The 17,317-nt window shown below is 43.0% G+C and overlaps 1 protein-coding gene across 2 annotated transcripts in view; it reads right to left on the bottom strand.

Annotated features, from left to right (window-relative positions):
- Window positions 1-12,207: 12,207 nt before the first annotated feature.
- Window positions 12,208-17,317, bottom strand: part of LOC110081349 (B2 bradykinin receptor) — a 39,761-nt gene continuing 34,651 nt past the window's right edge. For both annotated transcript variants that reach the window (XM_020797963.3, XM_020797964.3), the window contains one exon: window positions 12,208-16,175. In XM_020797963.3, coding sequence (XP_020653622.2) covers window positions 15,038-16,156 — 1,119 coding nt within the window. In that variant the 5' untranslated portion in view covers window positions 16,157-16,175 and the 3' untranslated portion in view covers window positions 12,208-15,037. The remainder of the gene's footprint in view (window positions 16,176-17,317) is intronic.

The following is a 17,317-nucleotide window of genomic DNA, read 5'->3' as shown; positions in this document are numbered from 1 at the left end:
GGAAACTGCAAGAAGTCAGAGAGATGCATGGGATAATTTATTCCTCCAAGTTTCAGATTTTCAGCAAAGAAACAGCACATTCCCCGAAGAGTACTGGCCTCCTACAGATTGGTTGGCTCTCACAACTGTTCGATCAGCTGGCAGATACAATTGGCAAGGAATATAGACACACTTATTTTTCAGGTACAGGAACAAGCCATTCTGAATTAAAAACCGCTAATAGAACTTTCACATATAAGCGTAAGATGTTAGAGGTGGAACAAACCTCAAGGCTCATCAAGTCCAAATGGTTGTCAACCTTTAAAACATCACTCATTCACAGTCATGTGCTGACACTAAAATATCAAGAAGTCCACAAACCTATCTGAACCAATGTTTTTGTTTGTTTTATTTATATCCCGCCTTTCTGGTCAGTTACGACCACTCTAGGTGGCTTACAACATAAAATAATCAAATAAATGCAAAAGAATTATTACATATTAAACAAATCCAACAAGATGGAAGGCAAAGAGGAAAGGAAAAGGAAGACATTAGAGATCAACTGGAGGGAAGGCCTGCCAAAACACCCACTTTTTAGTTGATTTTTAAAGATACCCAGCGAGGGGGCCGCGCGAATCTCCGGAGGTAGGTTGTTCCAGAGGCGAGGAGCCACCGCCGAAAAGGCCCAGTTTTTTGTTTTTTCCTTCTGGGCCTCCCTCGGCGTCAGACTCCTCAGCCTCACCTCCTGACTCACATGAGTGACATGGATAGAACTTGGTGGGAGTAGGCGTTCCGCCAAGTATCGAGGTCCTAAACCGTTAAGGTCGACTCTGGAGCTCTAATTAGTTTTTCAAGCAGCAAAGTAGAGCATTTTCCCTAGCCAGCAATTGCCAAGTATGAATTAGTATTTCCAAAGCTTAGTTCTCTTGTACCCCATGCCCTTTTACTAAAAATAGCCATCAGTTAAGTATGTTTAGGGAAAGAAGCTGAAACACCAAACAGTTACTCAGCTTAGCAGTTTGGATAAGTGAGAGAGAGAGAAAGTGGATCATTTAGAACAGAATACTGGGTTCACGCAATACAACTTTCCACCATGTTACAGTATTTTAGGAGCATAACCTTAGAAGCCAGAGGACCCTCAGAAAATTCATGAGAGCTGCAACAAGAGGAGGCATTGAAAAATGAATGAAGATCATGTGACTAGGGCACAAATCCATGAAGATAGTGGGAAACAAGACAGTGAATTACGCTTAGGTGAACTGGTATTGTCATTTGTGACTCAGCAGTGGAATTGTGGTGGGTGGATAACAAGCATCATTTTGAGAAGCTCCATAAACTTGGAAGTCTGAACTGGGCCCTGTCTCTTTGGCCTAAGCCTGCTGGTACACTGTGGGGATGACAGGCAGCAATGATGGTGGATCATGTCCCTCTGCATTAACTATTGCAGCCTGTACTGCATTCCCTCAAGCTTCACGTACCGTTTAGTGCAACAATCCATCCTGGCATGCAGAGAGAGGGTTTTCAAATGCTATTTGCTTCAGAGCCATGTAGGCTGTTCTAGCTGAGGTTTATTTTTGAAGTCTAATCTGCAGAAGCCTAAGAATAGCTACCAAAACACGTTTTCTACTAGCAAAATAAAGACAATTAAATCAAGTAACACCCCTTTCCCTTTCCTTGTTACTTGATCAAAGCCATTTTTCTGCTAGCAGAAGAACAACCTGACACTGCAAAGAGAACCTCAAGGAAAAGCACTTGAAGTAGTCGGAAGGATACTCCCAAAGCACAGGGTTTTTCCCCTTTAAGAACATTCTTGTACTGCTTTTCATTTAAAAATCCCAAAGGGGATTCCAAATAACATTGGAATGAAATTGAGTTTTTTTCAGTAAAAATCCCTGAGAGATTTATAACAAAAATAATTTACAAATACATGTATTTATTTATATCCCGCCTTTCTCCCAATGTAGGAACCCAAGATTGCTTACCAAATGATATTTTAAAAACCCAATTTAAAAAGCCCTTAAATTATAACATTAAAATGAAGTTAAACGTAGCTTCTTCTTCATGGTCTCTGTGAATGCACACTAATGGGTTAACTTGCACCTGCCCAGAGTGATCTCGGAACCTTCTAGAGCTCAGGCACGTGGTGCTGGGACCTCCCCCACACTGCCAATAACCCCACCCTGGCACTGAATGCCTCGGTTCCGTTTCTGCCGCCAATGTTGCAGCATCTCGGAGCTTTTCCTCTCTAATCCTTCTACTGATTGACCTCCCTGTTACCACCCAATTTCTGTCGCAATTCTCCGGCAGGGATAACAGATAAGACGGTGCATCGATCAGTCTATATGTAAGCCAATTTATTAAAGCATATAGCTGGGCTCCGTTCCTAAAAGGCGGAGAGGAGAGCCCCATCATTCATTTGGTAAATCATTTTATAAGTTTCTTTCAGAAAGGACAATACAGCACAGCATCTCGTATTGGTCTCCTGGACCCTAATCTAAAATCTTAAAGTTAATTGGTTAATGGGTGTATAGATGTAAGAAAAATACAGTGGTGCCTCGCTTAACGAGCGCACCGTATAACGATGAAATTGCATAGCGATCCGTTTTTTCGGATTGCTAATGCGATCGCTCAACGTTTTTTTAATGGGGAAAAATTCGCTTTGCAAAGACCGGTAAGCGTTTCGCTTACCGATCTTCGCAAAACGAACCCTGCTGATCAGCTGTTCGGCGGCCAAAAGGCCGCCGGAAGCCGGGAAATGGCCCAAAATGGCCGCGCGCAGCGTTTTCGCGCCCTCGTTAAGCGAGGCGAGGGCGCGAAAATGGCTGCCGGCCATGCTGAAGCATCGCTGAACTGTGAGTATTTGGCCCATTTGGAACGCATTAAACGATGTTTAATGCGTTCCAATGGAAATCCCTGCCCCGTTCAGCGATGCTTCAGCATAGCGAAGGTTAATCCGGAACGGATTAACCTCGCTATGCGAGGCACCACTGTATCTAAATTGTACCTCAAAACGCCGCTTTGGATCTGTGGGTTAGAGGAGTCAATAAATTGTGTATTAGTGTGACCTATTGTGTATTTGGAAACATCGGGCTATGTGTCTGCTTATCTTTAAATATGTTAATGACGGATTGTCCTCCTGGGGTTAGTGTATGGTGTTAGAAGTTACAGTCTTTGCCTGAAGGCGCTGTGAATCCTGAGTGAGATGAGTTAATGATACATCGTTATTCTAAGCTAACCTTGAAACCAGAATGGGGATCCTCACAAAGCTGTGTGTGTTTAACAGCCGTGTGATAAGCGGGAGGGGTGAGAAGCACCAGGTCAGGGTTGCAAACTGGCATCTAATACAATACAGGATCCATAATGTATAAAGAAAGACATAGTCGTTACAGACATCATACAGAGAATGCATACAATTTCACAGTAATATAAGGCATAAATATTTTATAATCATGTTACATTCAAGCTATGTTAAAACTTAGTATTTGACCTTCCTGGCAACGAGCCTGGCAACTTCAGTTTCGGCTGCCGCCAATATCGGGTGCCTTATGACCCTGACTTTTACAAGTAGTGTCAGTGATCTCGATATTATGGCTCCAATTCTCCATTGCCTCCTCGATATCAACGGCATCCAGGCGCCTATTTCTACCTGGGGAGCAGGCCTGAACACGACCCTTTGCAGTGGACTCGCACGCCTGCAATGAACAAGCCCTTGCCTCCGCCCCGATGGCTCGAACTCGCTCGGTGCCAATGCCTACACACCGGCCCTCTGCTGACCCGATTCCAGTCACCACTTCACCCGGGATCATAGACGACATTGGCATGCTGTGCAACGGCAGACAGTTCTATGGAACTGAGGCACTCAGTGCCGGGGCGAGGTTATTGGCAGCGTGGGGGAGGTCCCGGCACCACGTGCCTGAGCTCTAGAAGGTTCCGAGATCACTCTGCGCAAGCGCAAGTTAACCCATTAGTGTGCATTCATTAGTATGAATTAACAGATGACCACTCGAAGAACCAAAGTTACAGGTAAGTAACCATTTTATTCAAAGCATATAATGGAAACCCCAAAGAAACAAAACAAAGACATGTGGCACCTTAAAGACTAGTTGTTATATTTTAATTTGAGCTTTCCAGTGTAAAGCGTTTTGAGAGAGAGAAATGAAAGTGCAATCACTCCCTTTAAAATCTCCTTTCTCTACAGCCCTTTCAGTTGCCAAAGACCTGCATGAAGAGAAAGGTCTTCGTTGTATTCGCAAAGGCTTTCACGGCCGGGATCTAATGGTTGCTGTGGGTTTTTCGGGCTCTTTGGCCATGTTCAAGGGAAGAAAGGTCTTCCCTTGTTGGCAGAGGGACAACAAAGGGGGCCAGCCAGGCTCCTCTTGAAGGGAGCTCAGCCACCTAGGTACAGCTACCAAGAAGGCCCTGTGCCATTCTTGTGAGGCTGGCAGGAGTGAGAGAAAGCCCTCCTATGAAGCTCTTGAAACTCAGGAAAGCTCATATAGAAAGGCACAGCACTTTAAAACAACACAGATTTTCTAAAGTCTTGTTGAACTACCAATGACACATTTACATTGGTCATGCTGCTGGCAAGCCATTTTTGCCTCGTGTGATGATCATCTACAGCTTAGCTCCGTTGAGCAAGTAAACCTACACCTCCAGAGAGGCCAGGAGCCATAGGCTGCTGTGGACTTCCCTCTCTGTATACAAAAGAGATTTATCATTAATGGTCTAGGCCACTGGTTCTTAACCTTGGGTTACTCAGGAGTTTTGGACTGCAACTCCCAGAAGCCTTCACCACCAACTGTGCTGGCTGGAGTTTCTGGGAGTTGCAGTTCAAAAACATCCGAGTAACAAAAGTTAAGAACCACTGGTCTAGGCTAGGGAGTCTCGTGCTGCAGTGGTTAAACTGCTGTACTGCAGCCAAAACTGTGCTCACGCCCTGGGATTCAATCCCAGGTAGCCGGCTTAAGGTTCACTCAGCCTTCCATGCTTCTGAGATCCGTAAAATGAGTACCCAGCTAGCTGGGGGCAGGGGGGATGTGTAGCCTGCAAAATTAACTTGTAAACTGCCCAGAGAATGCTTTAAATGTTATTGGGCAGTATATAAGCAGCACACTTTGCTTTGTTCAGGTGGTGGAAGCTGTGCTGTTCTTGGGACTCCTAAGGTAGTAAGGCAGGTAAGGAGAGAATGTAAGAGAAACCTTGATAACTGAGACCAAAGGTCTATCTAATTCTGCATTCTGCTCCCACAGGTAAAATTGCTGGATCCTGAGAACTCCTGTTCCCCTGACAATTTTAGGGTTGCCCAGTCTTAGCACACTGGCTGCTGTCTTGGGCAGTTCTTATGTTTTCTTCGGTCTCCAGGAGAAGAGACAAATCTCAAAGCAGGGAGTTCTAACGATTTCAGTTGAATATCAGGATAAAGTTCTTAACTGTTAGAGCAGTACGACAGTGGAACCAATTGCCTTGAGAGGTGGTGAGTGCTCCAACCCTGGAGGCATTCAAGAGAAACTTAGACAACCACCTGGCAGAAATCCTTTGATTTATATTGCTGAGGGTTGGACCTGATGGCCTTATAAGCCCTTTCCAACATCACTATTCTACGATTCTAAAGGAAGACAAAATTTAATTGTTTTTGTGTCAGATAGCTTTAAAGCCTGGGCATCTTTGGTCATCATGGCAAGCCAACTGATTGAGCCATGCCAATACAGTATGTGGCACCATGTGAGGAAAAGGTTGTTGTCAAGATACAGGTAGTCAACAATGTCAACCATAATGCTGGTGAGGAGTCTCAGGTGTTAGCCAGGTGGGTTCATTCAGGTATATTTAACTTACCAGTCCAGGAAAAGTCTTTTGCTCTGGCCATGGATGAAAGAGCAGATGATGAGTCCTAGTTTCAGCAATGGCAGCTAAGGAAGAAGGGATCCTCATGGTTATTGGCTACCTAGGGACCATCATAGATAGATGTATAATGTAATTATTTCTCCATTTTATTTCAACGTTGGTTACTCAGAAATGCTTGCATATGTTTCCTTTACTTAAGCCATGCCCAGAGAAATAGCTCTGTGTTATTATTCTGCCTTAGTATGATTTCTCTTTTTTAAAAAAGAACCTTTTCTTTATTAGGTAATAAAGCACAACTCCTTCTTAAATAAAATCCAAGCTGCCACATGTTTATCTGCTCTACACCCATGGCAGAGACTACCCCACTTGAGAAAGAGGAAGGAAAGTTTTTAGCACTTGGGTTTTGTTCTCTGGGTCTCCCCATCACAGGAAAGGAAACGTGATTCCTTCAAAAAGAGTATATCTCCATCTTATTGTACGGATGGAAAAGAGAAAAGGGGCTGGCAGCAGTAATGGTGGGAGTAAACAGGGCCCTCAATCTTCTCTCATAGAGGAGGCCATGGGAAAAAACCTCCACAGCTCAAAAAGGGTGGCTCCAGCATGAAACTGCCAAATTCAAATTTGCCAGAAAATTAATTTCCATCGTCTGTGGTTTGAACAGAAATCAGGAACTTGAACACACTGCATTTGTTAATTAGATTATCAAGACCAGAGTGTTTGTGTTACTACCAAGAGTGCCTTATTGTCATAGTAAGTATTTTGCTTTATACATAATTATCACTTTCTGTCTGTAAAGTGTTAGAATATCTACAATAAAGATCCAACATTTAAATCAACCCTCAGTTTACGGTACTTATGCTGCACAGCAACTTCTGTTTCAACATGAGGATGCTTTCCTTGAGAGTGAACAGTTGTAACACTAGAGGGCACTCGGTCACCATCCCCCCTTAGTTTTAAAGCCTCTCCCTAATTAAATTATTCCAAAGTAGTTTTCAAAGCGACAAACTTTATTTATTTGTTTGTTCATTTATATAATTGATATCTCATCTTTCTTCCAATAAAGGAACACCAGGCAGCATAAAACTGTATTCAATCCAATAACTAAACAATCAGGTATGTAACTGGTGGCTGGCCAGTTATGCAATCTTGATCATTAGACACATGGCATCTTGCAAAAGGATTTTCCGTGATAATTTTCTTTTCTTTTCCTCTCCCCGCCCCCCCCCCCCCCCCCGTTGTCTGAATTCAGTCTCCGGGGTGATGCCTCTCCCTGAAGAGTCACTCAAACAAAGACCCGTTTATCTGCGAGACTAAGCAACAAACCAAGACATCTAGTTTTGCAACTCATCTTCCTTCTTTGCTCTGTCATTTTTCTTCCTTCCTTCAAGAAACCAAATTACGGTAAGTACATATAGTTCAGTTTCTCATACTCATAGATAGCAGCATATGTGCTGAACAAGTGCTGAGTCCTGTTCCTGGATGATTCAACAGAACGAGTATGACATTGAAGGGATTTTTCCCACTCACATTCCTCACATTCTTCCAAAAGGCACGCCATGCAGAAGTTGCACAAGAAATGATAAGTATTTAAGCTTTCTGTGCTTCATACCTCTGGGGTTCAGTAATACATAAGGTCAAGCTAGCGATGAGGTTGGGAAGTTCCAACTGGGATCTCCTGCTTGATTAAGAAGAGGCTGGCAGGAGAGACGTGTCCAAAAAGAAGAACATAAGAGGACATTGTTTGCATTTTTAAAATTTTTTAAGTCTAAATTTGTATACCGCTCCCCATTAGTGCCAAAGCACTGCTCTGGGCAGTTTACAATAATAAAACAAAATGAAATGAAATGAAAACTATTTCAACCCAAATAACAACTAAGCAATAAAACCAGATGGCGCAAACTATAGAACAACAAAATGGCGGACAAAAGGAGGTCAGCTAGGGTCAGTGTGGAAAGCCTCCCTGAAAAGGAACCCCTGATTGCTAATTTATGAGAGAAATTACCAGCATGTAGGTTGTATATATACTGTACTAAATAGAGCTCTTTCACTTGCAATAGAGGGCTCTTCCAGACAGAGCTTGCTGTTACACACTGCTCTAAATCTTCCATTAAAGTCTACATCCTAAACTTCTTGTCATGTCTGCCTCCATGAGTACACATGATCCTGCCTTGCCATCTACTATGTTTGGCCGCCAGCCACCTACGCCTCTGAATGTGCTCCCTCTCCCCACCTGACAGCTCTACTCCTTCCCCAACTACATTGGCCAAAATCTTGTTGGTCTAACTACACTGTTGCAAGGCAGATCCAGGTGCTGAAAATAATTAATGTTAAGTTAAGAGATGGAATGCATGCTGGTTTGACTATCTTTTAGGTAGTCATCGTTCCAAAGGTCAAAATCATGATGGTGTAAAGTTAGTTGGTAGAAGTTGATGGTCCCATCAGCTGGCCTTGGTACAATTTAATGCAAATCGATTAAAAGCTTCCTATCCCCATATTGTAGGTTCTGAGATGCCATAGGACTTCCCCCTTTGCCCTGGGGGAGCCTTGGAGAACCTTGGGATGGGGGGGGACCTTAAAAGTAAAGAATTGCCACCAGATTGCCACTGGGATCAGGACCAGCAGTGGTAATAGTCTCTCTCCCCACACCCCAAGATTCCCAAAGGCTTCCTCAGGGCAAAAGGGAGACTCAGGGAGCTTCGGAATCAGATGGTGGGGGGGGGGATAAGAAATTTTCAATTAACTTAATCATTTCCAGTGCTCAGATCTGGTTCATAACACTGTGACTTTTGCCCATTTTATCATTTTTGCCCATGTTATCTTTGCTATGCCCTCAGTGACACTGCAGGGATTTTCCAAACTTGTTATAATAGTGGTTTAGTGGACATTAGCATTATAGAACACACAAATACATAAATGTGGAGTAATTCAGTATTGCCTTTTATAAAGCAGTCCCAAGTCATGGTTGAAGGTAAGAGACCTCTGAAAGCAACTAGGCTTCACAACCACATTGGGAGCTAAGTTCCTCAGAAAAATCCTGGCTCAGCTTTAACAGCGACAAAATAACCTATGCAGAAGCTAATTCAGCACGGCAGGGAAGTGAGCAAAGTTATAGATTGTGTAAGAAGCAGAATGGCCTTGGTATCTGTCTGTCTGTAACCTAGGTGCATTCCGCTTTCGCTGAACCCTGAGCAACTGAACGGTGAAGGCATTCAAGATGGCAATTCTTGCAGAGAGTAATAAAAGCCCAATGGTACTTCGGGTGATAGCCTCAAATCCTCTGCCAGATTTGCAAAGATTAAGTAGCACCAAACAAAGATATTTAAATACAGTAGCCCCCCTTATCCGTGGGATGACTATCTGCTGATTCACTTATCCACGCTCTGAAAATATTAAAAATATTAAAAGAAAAATCCCATAAATATATTTCTAACAATATTTATGGAATGACCCAAACTGCCTACTAGAGGGAGCCAAATACCACGCTTTGTGTAGCATTTGCTATTAGAATAGCATTCACTATAATTCATGTTTCCATGTTTGTCAGCATCCGCAGGGAGGCTTGGAACCCTCACAGATCCAGGGATCCTACTATATACAGATATTCTTTAGACTGAAAAGAAAAAGAAAAGACTGTGTGCAGTCGTTAATCCCAACAAGAGAGAAATGTAACAAAGGAAGGGTGATGGGAATCTGGATACCCAAATTTAGAGGGTGTAAAGATTTGCCTCTAGAACCCACTTAAAGGTATTGTCTTCTGGGAGGGCATGAACCTATTCGGTGGTATTTGCTGCTGGAAGGGCAGGAATTTACCATTCTCTAGATTACATGCCATCTCCAACTGCTACTCCTTTGGCAGATGGAGATATAAAACAGACAGGTTAAAAAGGGAAGCCAAGATGGTTATCACATTTGTTGTTGTTGTTCTTGCCAGCTCAAGCCTGTGGCTTCCTTTAGGGATTCAATCTATCTCATATTTAGTCTTACTCTTTTCCTGCTGCCTACAACCTTTTCCAGCATTGTTGTCTTTTCCAGAGAATCCTGCCTTCTCATGATGTGCCCAGAGTAGGGACAACCACAACTTTAACATTTTTGCCTTCAGAGATACATAGTCCAGGCTTAATTTGCTCTGGGACCCACTTATTTGTCTTTCTGGCAGTCCAGGGTATTCTGAAAGCGATCCTTTGGCACCGCATTTCGAAAGAATCATTTTTTAAAATCCTGTCAACTATCACATGCGCAGGCCCAAACATTTTGCCATTCTTCCCTCTGCTTCTTGAATCTGCCATTCTCCCATGACCGGAACTTCACCAATAAAGCAGTGAAGCCCCCATATATCAAAAGTGCTGATAATGGTTTCACAACTAGAGGAGAGGAGAGTGGAATGAACAGGAGTTGTGAAGTGACCCTTTATGTTATATCCCATGGAAATAAACCCAGTTACTACCTAGCCAAATGATGTCTGTGCCAAGGTGCCCACATCAAGGGTACTATCAGGTTTGGAATGGTGTGGTGATGTTCTGGTTGGAGGGTGAACTCATAATCAATACAATTCGTTGATCGCAGGTAATGACTCACTGTGGGTAATCCTAGCAGAACAGGAATGGTGTGTCCTACATTTCTCTCATCCTTTCCACTGCTTATGCCCTGAATGCTTTTGGGTACTGCTGCTTTTCAAGTTCCAAGACATTTGCACAGAAATAACCCGTCTGGTTTGAGAAATTCTTTGGCTTCCTTTGAACTAAAGCATTCCTTGCTGAAAACATTCACCGCGCAAGGCCTGCTGTTATTTAAAAATATTAGCTCTGTCTAAGATTCTCATGAAGGAGGCAAGTAGGAATCGTGGAGAATATTTACTGCTATAATACTTAGTGCTCGGTGGTGAGCCAAGGAAAAAATATCATTTCAAAATCTACGCTACGTAGCCTCCCTCCCTCCTTTTGTGACTGAATCGGTCCTACTTTTTAAGCAGTTGCTGGTCCTGTCTAGCTTGGCTCTCAGGCCATGATCTTTCTTGCCCTTAAGTTCCACCCTTATGCGTAGTTACTTAGGAGTATGCCCTGCGGAGTGGACTGAGTAAACACATACAGTGATTCACATCAATGGCTGGCGTCCATTAGGGTTGGTGGGCTGGAAGTCAAAATGAGCGGCGGTGGGCTGTGTTGAAAGCTGAAGTGAGTAGGCACACCGTCATTCTGGCTCCCACTCTCTGACATAAACAGAGACAGGGAGACAGACAAGTATTTATACATACGCATACGCCGAAACATTCTGACTTTGATAAAGAGATAGGCAGAAGTGGGCTGGATAAAGGTAGCCTGAGGTGAGGCGGGGCCCCACTAGCCCTATAGACAAACCACCACTGTTTAGTCAACAACTCCAGGAACTTATCAGAACCTCATGGTGACTCCCAGGAGACGTGCCAGCCGGTGTAGCTCCCAGGGCCCCCTCAGAAGAAGGGAATGGCAAACCACTTCTGAGTACTCTCTAGTCAGAAAACTCAGGAAAGGGTCTCACGTCTTCATTACTATATAGACACATAGCTGCTTTCCTTCTAATAGTGCACTCAAGGACTGGGGGCAAACAGCCAAATGGTAGCCAAAATGGTCCGCAGGAGAAAAGATAATGCTTCAAGATTCAGCAAATGATAAACATGTTTAAAAGTCAAAACCTAACTGGGCATGTTCCATTCCCAGTCAGGATGGAGCATGTTCACTAACTCCAGAATGCTGAGTAACAGAAATGAAACAAACAAACAAATATATATGGTAGATAGTAAAATGGGTAGTCTGAAAGAGGGCATGGGTGGCTGGCAAGGACCTTGAATAGGTGTCCATCTCTTGTATGTACTTCCTTTGTTGCAGAGTTTTGAATTTCTGATAAAATTCTCTTTTGGTACAAGATAGAGACAAATGGTTACAAGTCCCTCAGAGTCCACCTCTTTTTTTCTTAACTGGAACTTACAATTGCAGTAACTCAGAGGTAAAAGGCTTTACCTCAGAGTGAGTTACAAGTCCATCGCAGAGGGAGGCTTTGTAGGAGAAATAATAAAAAGCATTTCTTTACCTACACCTGCAGACTTGTGTGAGGTGCTTTCTTTACTGCACATATATTTAGCAACCAACCAAAGAGATCAACAGTAAACAAACAACTGCCATCAAGCTAGGAAAGAGAGGTAAAGAGCACTCAGCAGGGGAGCAGGGCTCTCTTTGAATTCAAAGACTGGAAGGAACAATTGGTTCCTCGATAATCACCCCAGCCCAGAAGTCTTTCCCAGTCAAACAAACCACAGGTAGCACATGAAGTTGCAAACGAAACTCCAACATCCTTCAGTCCTTCTACCCCATCCCACAATCTATTGCAGGAAACAAATTAATGCAGGACTTCCTGTTAAAATTATAGAAGAATTTTATTTTGTAAAAAGCACACACCATGTAACATGATACACATTCTTCTATTTCGGCTTTGTATAATGCATGCTTTAAAAAGAAATGGATGTTCTGTGTTATTTTGAAGTCAAGCCGGTATTTTCCTTTGAAGATTCAGTCTTCTTTCTATATACGTCTCCCTTTCTAGATACTTCTGTATATTTCTCCACCCCCCACCCCCCAAATACAGCAAACAGTATTTCCTCCGGATATTCCTAAATCTGGCCAGCATCCTATTAGGGTTTGTGCAAGGGTTGCATAATGTGTTGCTACTAATTGCAGCTAATGGTCAAGGTGCATCCCAGTTGCACAACCAGTTACACCAGCGAGCACCTTTACTGGCATCTTATAAATTAGCTGCAATGAGCAACAGCATGCTCTGCTAACATCAATAGAACTTTGACCCCTACATAACAACAACATAGCCACCTGGGCAATAGTGGGGATGATGGGAACAATACTTTGTCAATCCCAGGAGGACCTGTGGGATGAACACGTATATGCATAGCATTCTTGGTCCAGGCAGCAACACTGGATGAGAAAGACTTCCTAAGCATATACAGCTGAACTCATGAACGGAGGTTAATGTATAAATCAGACAAAGGGAATAATCATTCTCCCCATCATTGCAGTATCTGAATACGGTTAGGTCTACTCTTATTCTCAGATGGAAAGAGAATGTCCTAAGCCAGGGATAAACAACATCTGGCACCCCAGATGTTACAGGACTGCCATGCTCGCGTCCTCACCTTAGACTATGCTGGCTAGGGCTGATGGGAGTTGTAGTCCAACAATGCCTGGACAGCCACATGTTCTCAACTTTTGCTCCAAACCATGACTCTAGCATATGTAAGGCAAAGGTTAGGATTCTTGGATCAAAAAACACCAAGTGGGGATTTCCCAAGCTTCTCCTTCAGAGATGTTTGGCTGCAGAAACACCCTGATCCAGAAGAAACAGGAATTTGGACAAGGCTTGTATTCTGCTGAAATAGATATACATATTTTGCCCTACAGAAAGAGTTCTTCTAGCTCTCTGTTTTGGATATTAACTACAACTACACTACAATTTTTATGGGGTAGGTAACCAGATTGATGGAAGAGTTGATGAGTGTTTAAATTAATGCTGAACACTATGTGATGCCCATGGTACCATCAGGATTGCTCACCTACTCTCTCACACACACACACCGGTCTGCTTTACCAGACCATCAGAGTGGGTTCTGGGCACACTTAAAGGACTGCTGGAGGGAGTGGGGGATTCTTACACTTATGAATGTGGCTTCCATGAATGTGCGTTAGATTACATAATGGGCCTCAAGTGCGGAAAATTAAACTAGAAGGCTAAATCTATGGCGAGTGAAAACAATGAAGGAATGTTGCAAAGTGTCTCCCACCAGGACAAGATTCTGTCTGGATCATCCCGAAGTCACTTAATAGACTTTGAAGCAAAGTAGGAAGCTCAAAGAATGACCAATGGGGCTACTTGGATAAAAGACAAATTTTCTGTGACTGTGGAGAAATTTAATCAGTGCAGCATTTTATGTGCATGCAATTTATGTCCCACTACATGTACAAATGGCTGATATAACACAATTGAAATAGTCTACTTCTGGTCAAAAATAGTCTAATCTTGTTGGCATTTAAATTTGTTTGAACTTTATCTATTTTTAATATATATATATGTGCCCATAATTTTAAACTGTGCAGCTTTCTGATTTGGATAAAGAAAGATGGAAAATAGGATGGCAGGTGGAATAGGTGGCCTATGTCATCGTGGACAGATTTCTTGCTCCTTGACAGAGTTGCCAGCTCTCAGGATTCACTAAAGGCTGGTCCAGGGGAACAGCTGTGCTTCCTGGGTCCCCAGGCGAGGAGACAAACCTCAGGGTAGGCAGCACTGAAGATGGGAAAAACTTGATTTGTGTTTTGGAGGCAGTTTTAAAGCCTGGCTGCCAATCTTCACCCGTTCTCAGCTGGTGCCAGAACAAAGTTTCTCGATGTGGATCTGTTTGTGTATGAGAGAGAGAGAGCTTCTCTAAATGACACAATCAGCACAAGGAAATGAACAACCCATCTTTCTTCCCAGACCTCTCCCACTGCTCTTGACCTTTTGGCCATCAGTGTTGAGCCCATTATGTAATGAAGAGCAAGACAGGGAGTGGAGAACCAGTTTACATATTAGCACATCTCCTTTTTGCACAAGCAATGTGACAGCAATGACGCAGACTTCCCCTCCAAATCTTTGCCTGCCCTGCCTCTGTGACATCACGATGGCCTGACCCCTGGCCTCAGATCTTACCTCTGAAAACTCAGGGAATGGGATGCTGCTGGTTTCCCAACCTCATGTTGGATCAACTTTGTTTTTGCCTAAAACCTCAAGATCTACCAACTGGGACCTGGTGTAAAGGACCTGAATCCATTCTGAGCCCAAAAATCCATTTTGAGCTCCAGACCTGAACAGAACTCATAGTCCTTCCATGCAAACATCCACTTCTAATAAGTTGAGCTTAATAAGCTAGAGCTCATTCGAACTATGTAATTTCAGGAAGGTGTTCTTTTGTTCCGGCTTTTGGCAAACAACTGGGAGTCAGAAATCTTTGTCAATTGCAGAGATCTTCCAGCAGATCTAGATCCACTTTCCACCCATTCTTGACCTATGCAAACTCTACAACGCAATGCCAGTATCCTTGAAGTTTCAACCGAAATGGATGAGTCCACTTTATTTAAAGTGGGGCACCATCTAAAATTCACTGCTACATTTAACACTTTGCTGCCACAATAAGCAAACAGCGCTAGCGTGGTAAATTCACAGCAGACTTTTTCCGGTAGTTTTCCACTGAAAAGGATGATCGAAGAGTTTCCATGGAAGTCATTAGGACAGATGGTGCTGCGCTAGGTCTCCTCAGGAACAAGCCACCATAGACCTCTCTGGATTTCTTTCGGAAGTGTTTGCCTACAATAACATACACTATTGGGTTAAGGCAACTGTTGCTAAAACTACAGTAGGTCCCGATCTGTGTAGCCACATCTAACACTTGTTCTGCAGGACAACTGGACATAACCTTGATTTGTTTTAATGTGTCCAAGAATGTGGTGATCTGGAAAGGTAGCCAGCAGATGAAGAACAAAAAAAGGACAGCGAGAACCAGGACAGTGGCTTTCTTCTCACTCTGAATAGCTCTGATCTGCTGAAATTCATTCGTTTGCAAAGCATGGATGATATGAATGGTGCAGTAGGTAATGACACAAAGTGGCATCAAAAAGCCCACAGTGTTCAGCAAAGTGTTTGTGATTATTACCCACTGATCAGTAGACGGATAAACCAAAATGCAGGCTGTGACATTATCTGGAGGAGGCACGTGTTCTATGGATCTGAATACCAGAGCCGGTGAACATAAGAAAAGCGCAGAAACCCAAATAATAAGGCAGTACCATTTGGCAGAGGAAGGTCGGCGCATGTTTCCCAAAGACATGGTTTTCACCAAGGCCAGGTAGCGGTCAATGCTCACCATTACCAAGAAGTAAATACTGGAGTACAAGTTCATATACGAGATGGTGTTCACAACTTTGCACATGGCGAGGCCAAACGGCCATTCAAAATTATTGGCTATATTGATGGCCCAAAAAGGCAAACCACAGAGTAACAGGAGGTCAGCAGCTGCTAAGTTGGCCAAGTAGATTTCAGCCACCGTGCAGCGGCTCTTATGAAGAAGCAGAACACTGAGCACAAACACGTTCTCGATCACTCCCACGACTGCAAGAAGCCAGAGCAACACCGGTTGGATATCGTTCAGCCACGTCCATCCTTCCGGCCATGGGCAGAAGGTGCTGTTGTTCGTGGCATCAAGCCACGTGGACTGAGTCATCTCCAATTTCCAGGTGGCCATAAAGTCTGTACTGTTTGGGGCCATCAGGATGGTTGTTTTACACCTGGAAAAACAAAAACAGAAGTTTAGATCCGTTTTCAGTGCAATACAAAGAAGTTCAGCACCCAATTCAATCCCAGTACTTGTTGGAAATCAAGAAAGGTGTAATGTTTTGCACAAAGAAATATATACATTTCGGGGCAGTCATGGTAGAAGCAGATAAGGTTCCCTCTTGTTTATCTGTCTCATCTACCCTTTTTTTGTAGATGGATATTCTTAAGCATGACTTTACTTCTTCCCCAACTTTGTCTGGCTCTCATCATAGAAGGAATCTAGGACAGTGTCCTAATTATCCAATCTCAGGGCCGAACTACACCTCGGCAGATAGCTCGTTGTTAGAGCCTGAATTATGTTAGTGGTTGAGATATGTAATTAAGGCAGACCTTCTGACTGAAAATGAGACCTGAAAACAAAGCCAGGTTTAGCTCCTGAGGATCATTCACAATGCTTTCAAAAACCAAGATACAGTATTCCCCATTCGGGTTATACAGATTATATAATCCCCTATATAGATTATATATAATACTTGCCCCCAGATGGTATTCCTCTAATGAAGCCTGTTCCCTTGGTTTCTCCTAAACTGTTATCTTAACTACACCTTGCACCTCACATCTCTGCCTCAAATGTGAGACGTTGGTTCTGTTAAAGGAAAAATCTACAATGGGACAAGAAAATTCTCAGGGTTAGGTTGGGATCATACAGAAAACAATGAGGGAATATAATTTCTGCTATTAGAAATATGTATATTTTTATGAGACTGAGACACACTTCTGCTCCCCATGAGGCCAAAATAGTGGTATTATTAGCATTGGTTTGGCCTGTTCCATTTTCCTATTTAGGATTTCTCACTATAAGACAAATTCTTTATTGTTGATTATTCATAGACTCATCTGCCTTGCAGGGCTGTTCGGAAGAGAAGTTAAAAATAGCAAAGTGCTCTGAATGTGGCAGATTGGAGACACACATACAGCTAATACAGATGATGCAGCTGATTTTTTAAAATTAAAAAGTGTCAAAATTGTTCCAAAAGAATTGACTGATTTGATTTGATTTCTACTTTGACTATTTCTTCATGAATGGCACTGAAGGCAGCTACTAATGAGCTCGGACAAAACAACTACAATTTAGACATGGCATAAATTTAAA

This window comes from Pogona vitticeps, chromosome 1 (genome assembly GCF_051106095.1).
Source record: "Pogona vitticeps strain Pit_001003342236 chromosome 1, PviZW2.1, whole genome shotgun sequence".
Lineage (NCBI taxonomy): Eukaryota > Metazoa > Chordata > Lepidosauria > Squamata > Agamidae > Pogona > Pogona vitticeps.
The sequence above is the reverse complement of the archived record's forward strand: the minus strand, read 5'-3'. Positions and strand labels throughout refer to the sequence as shown.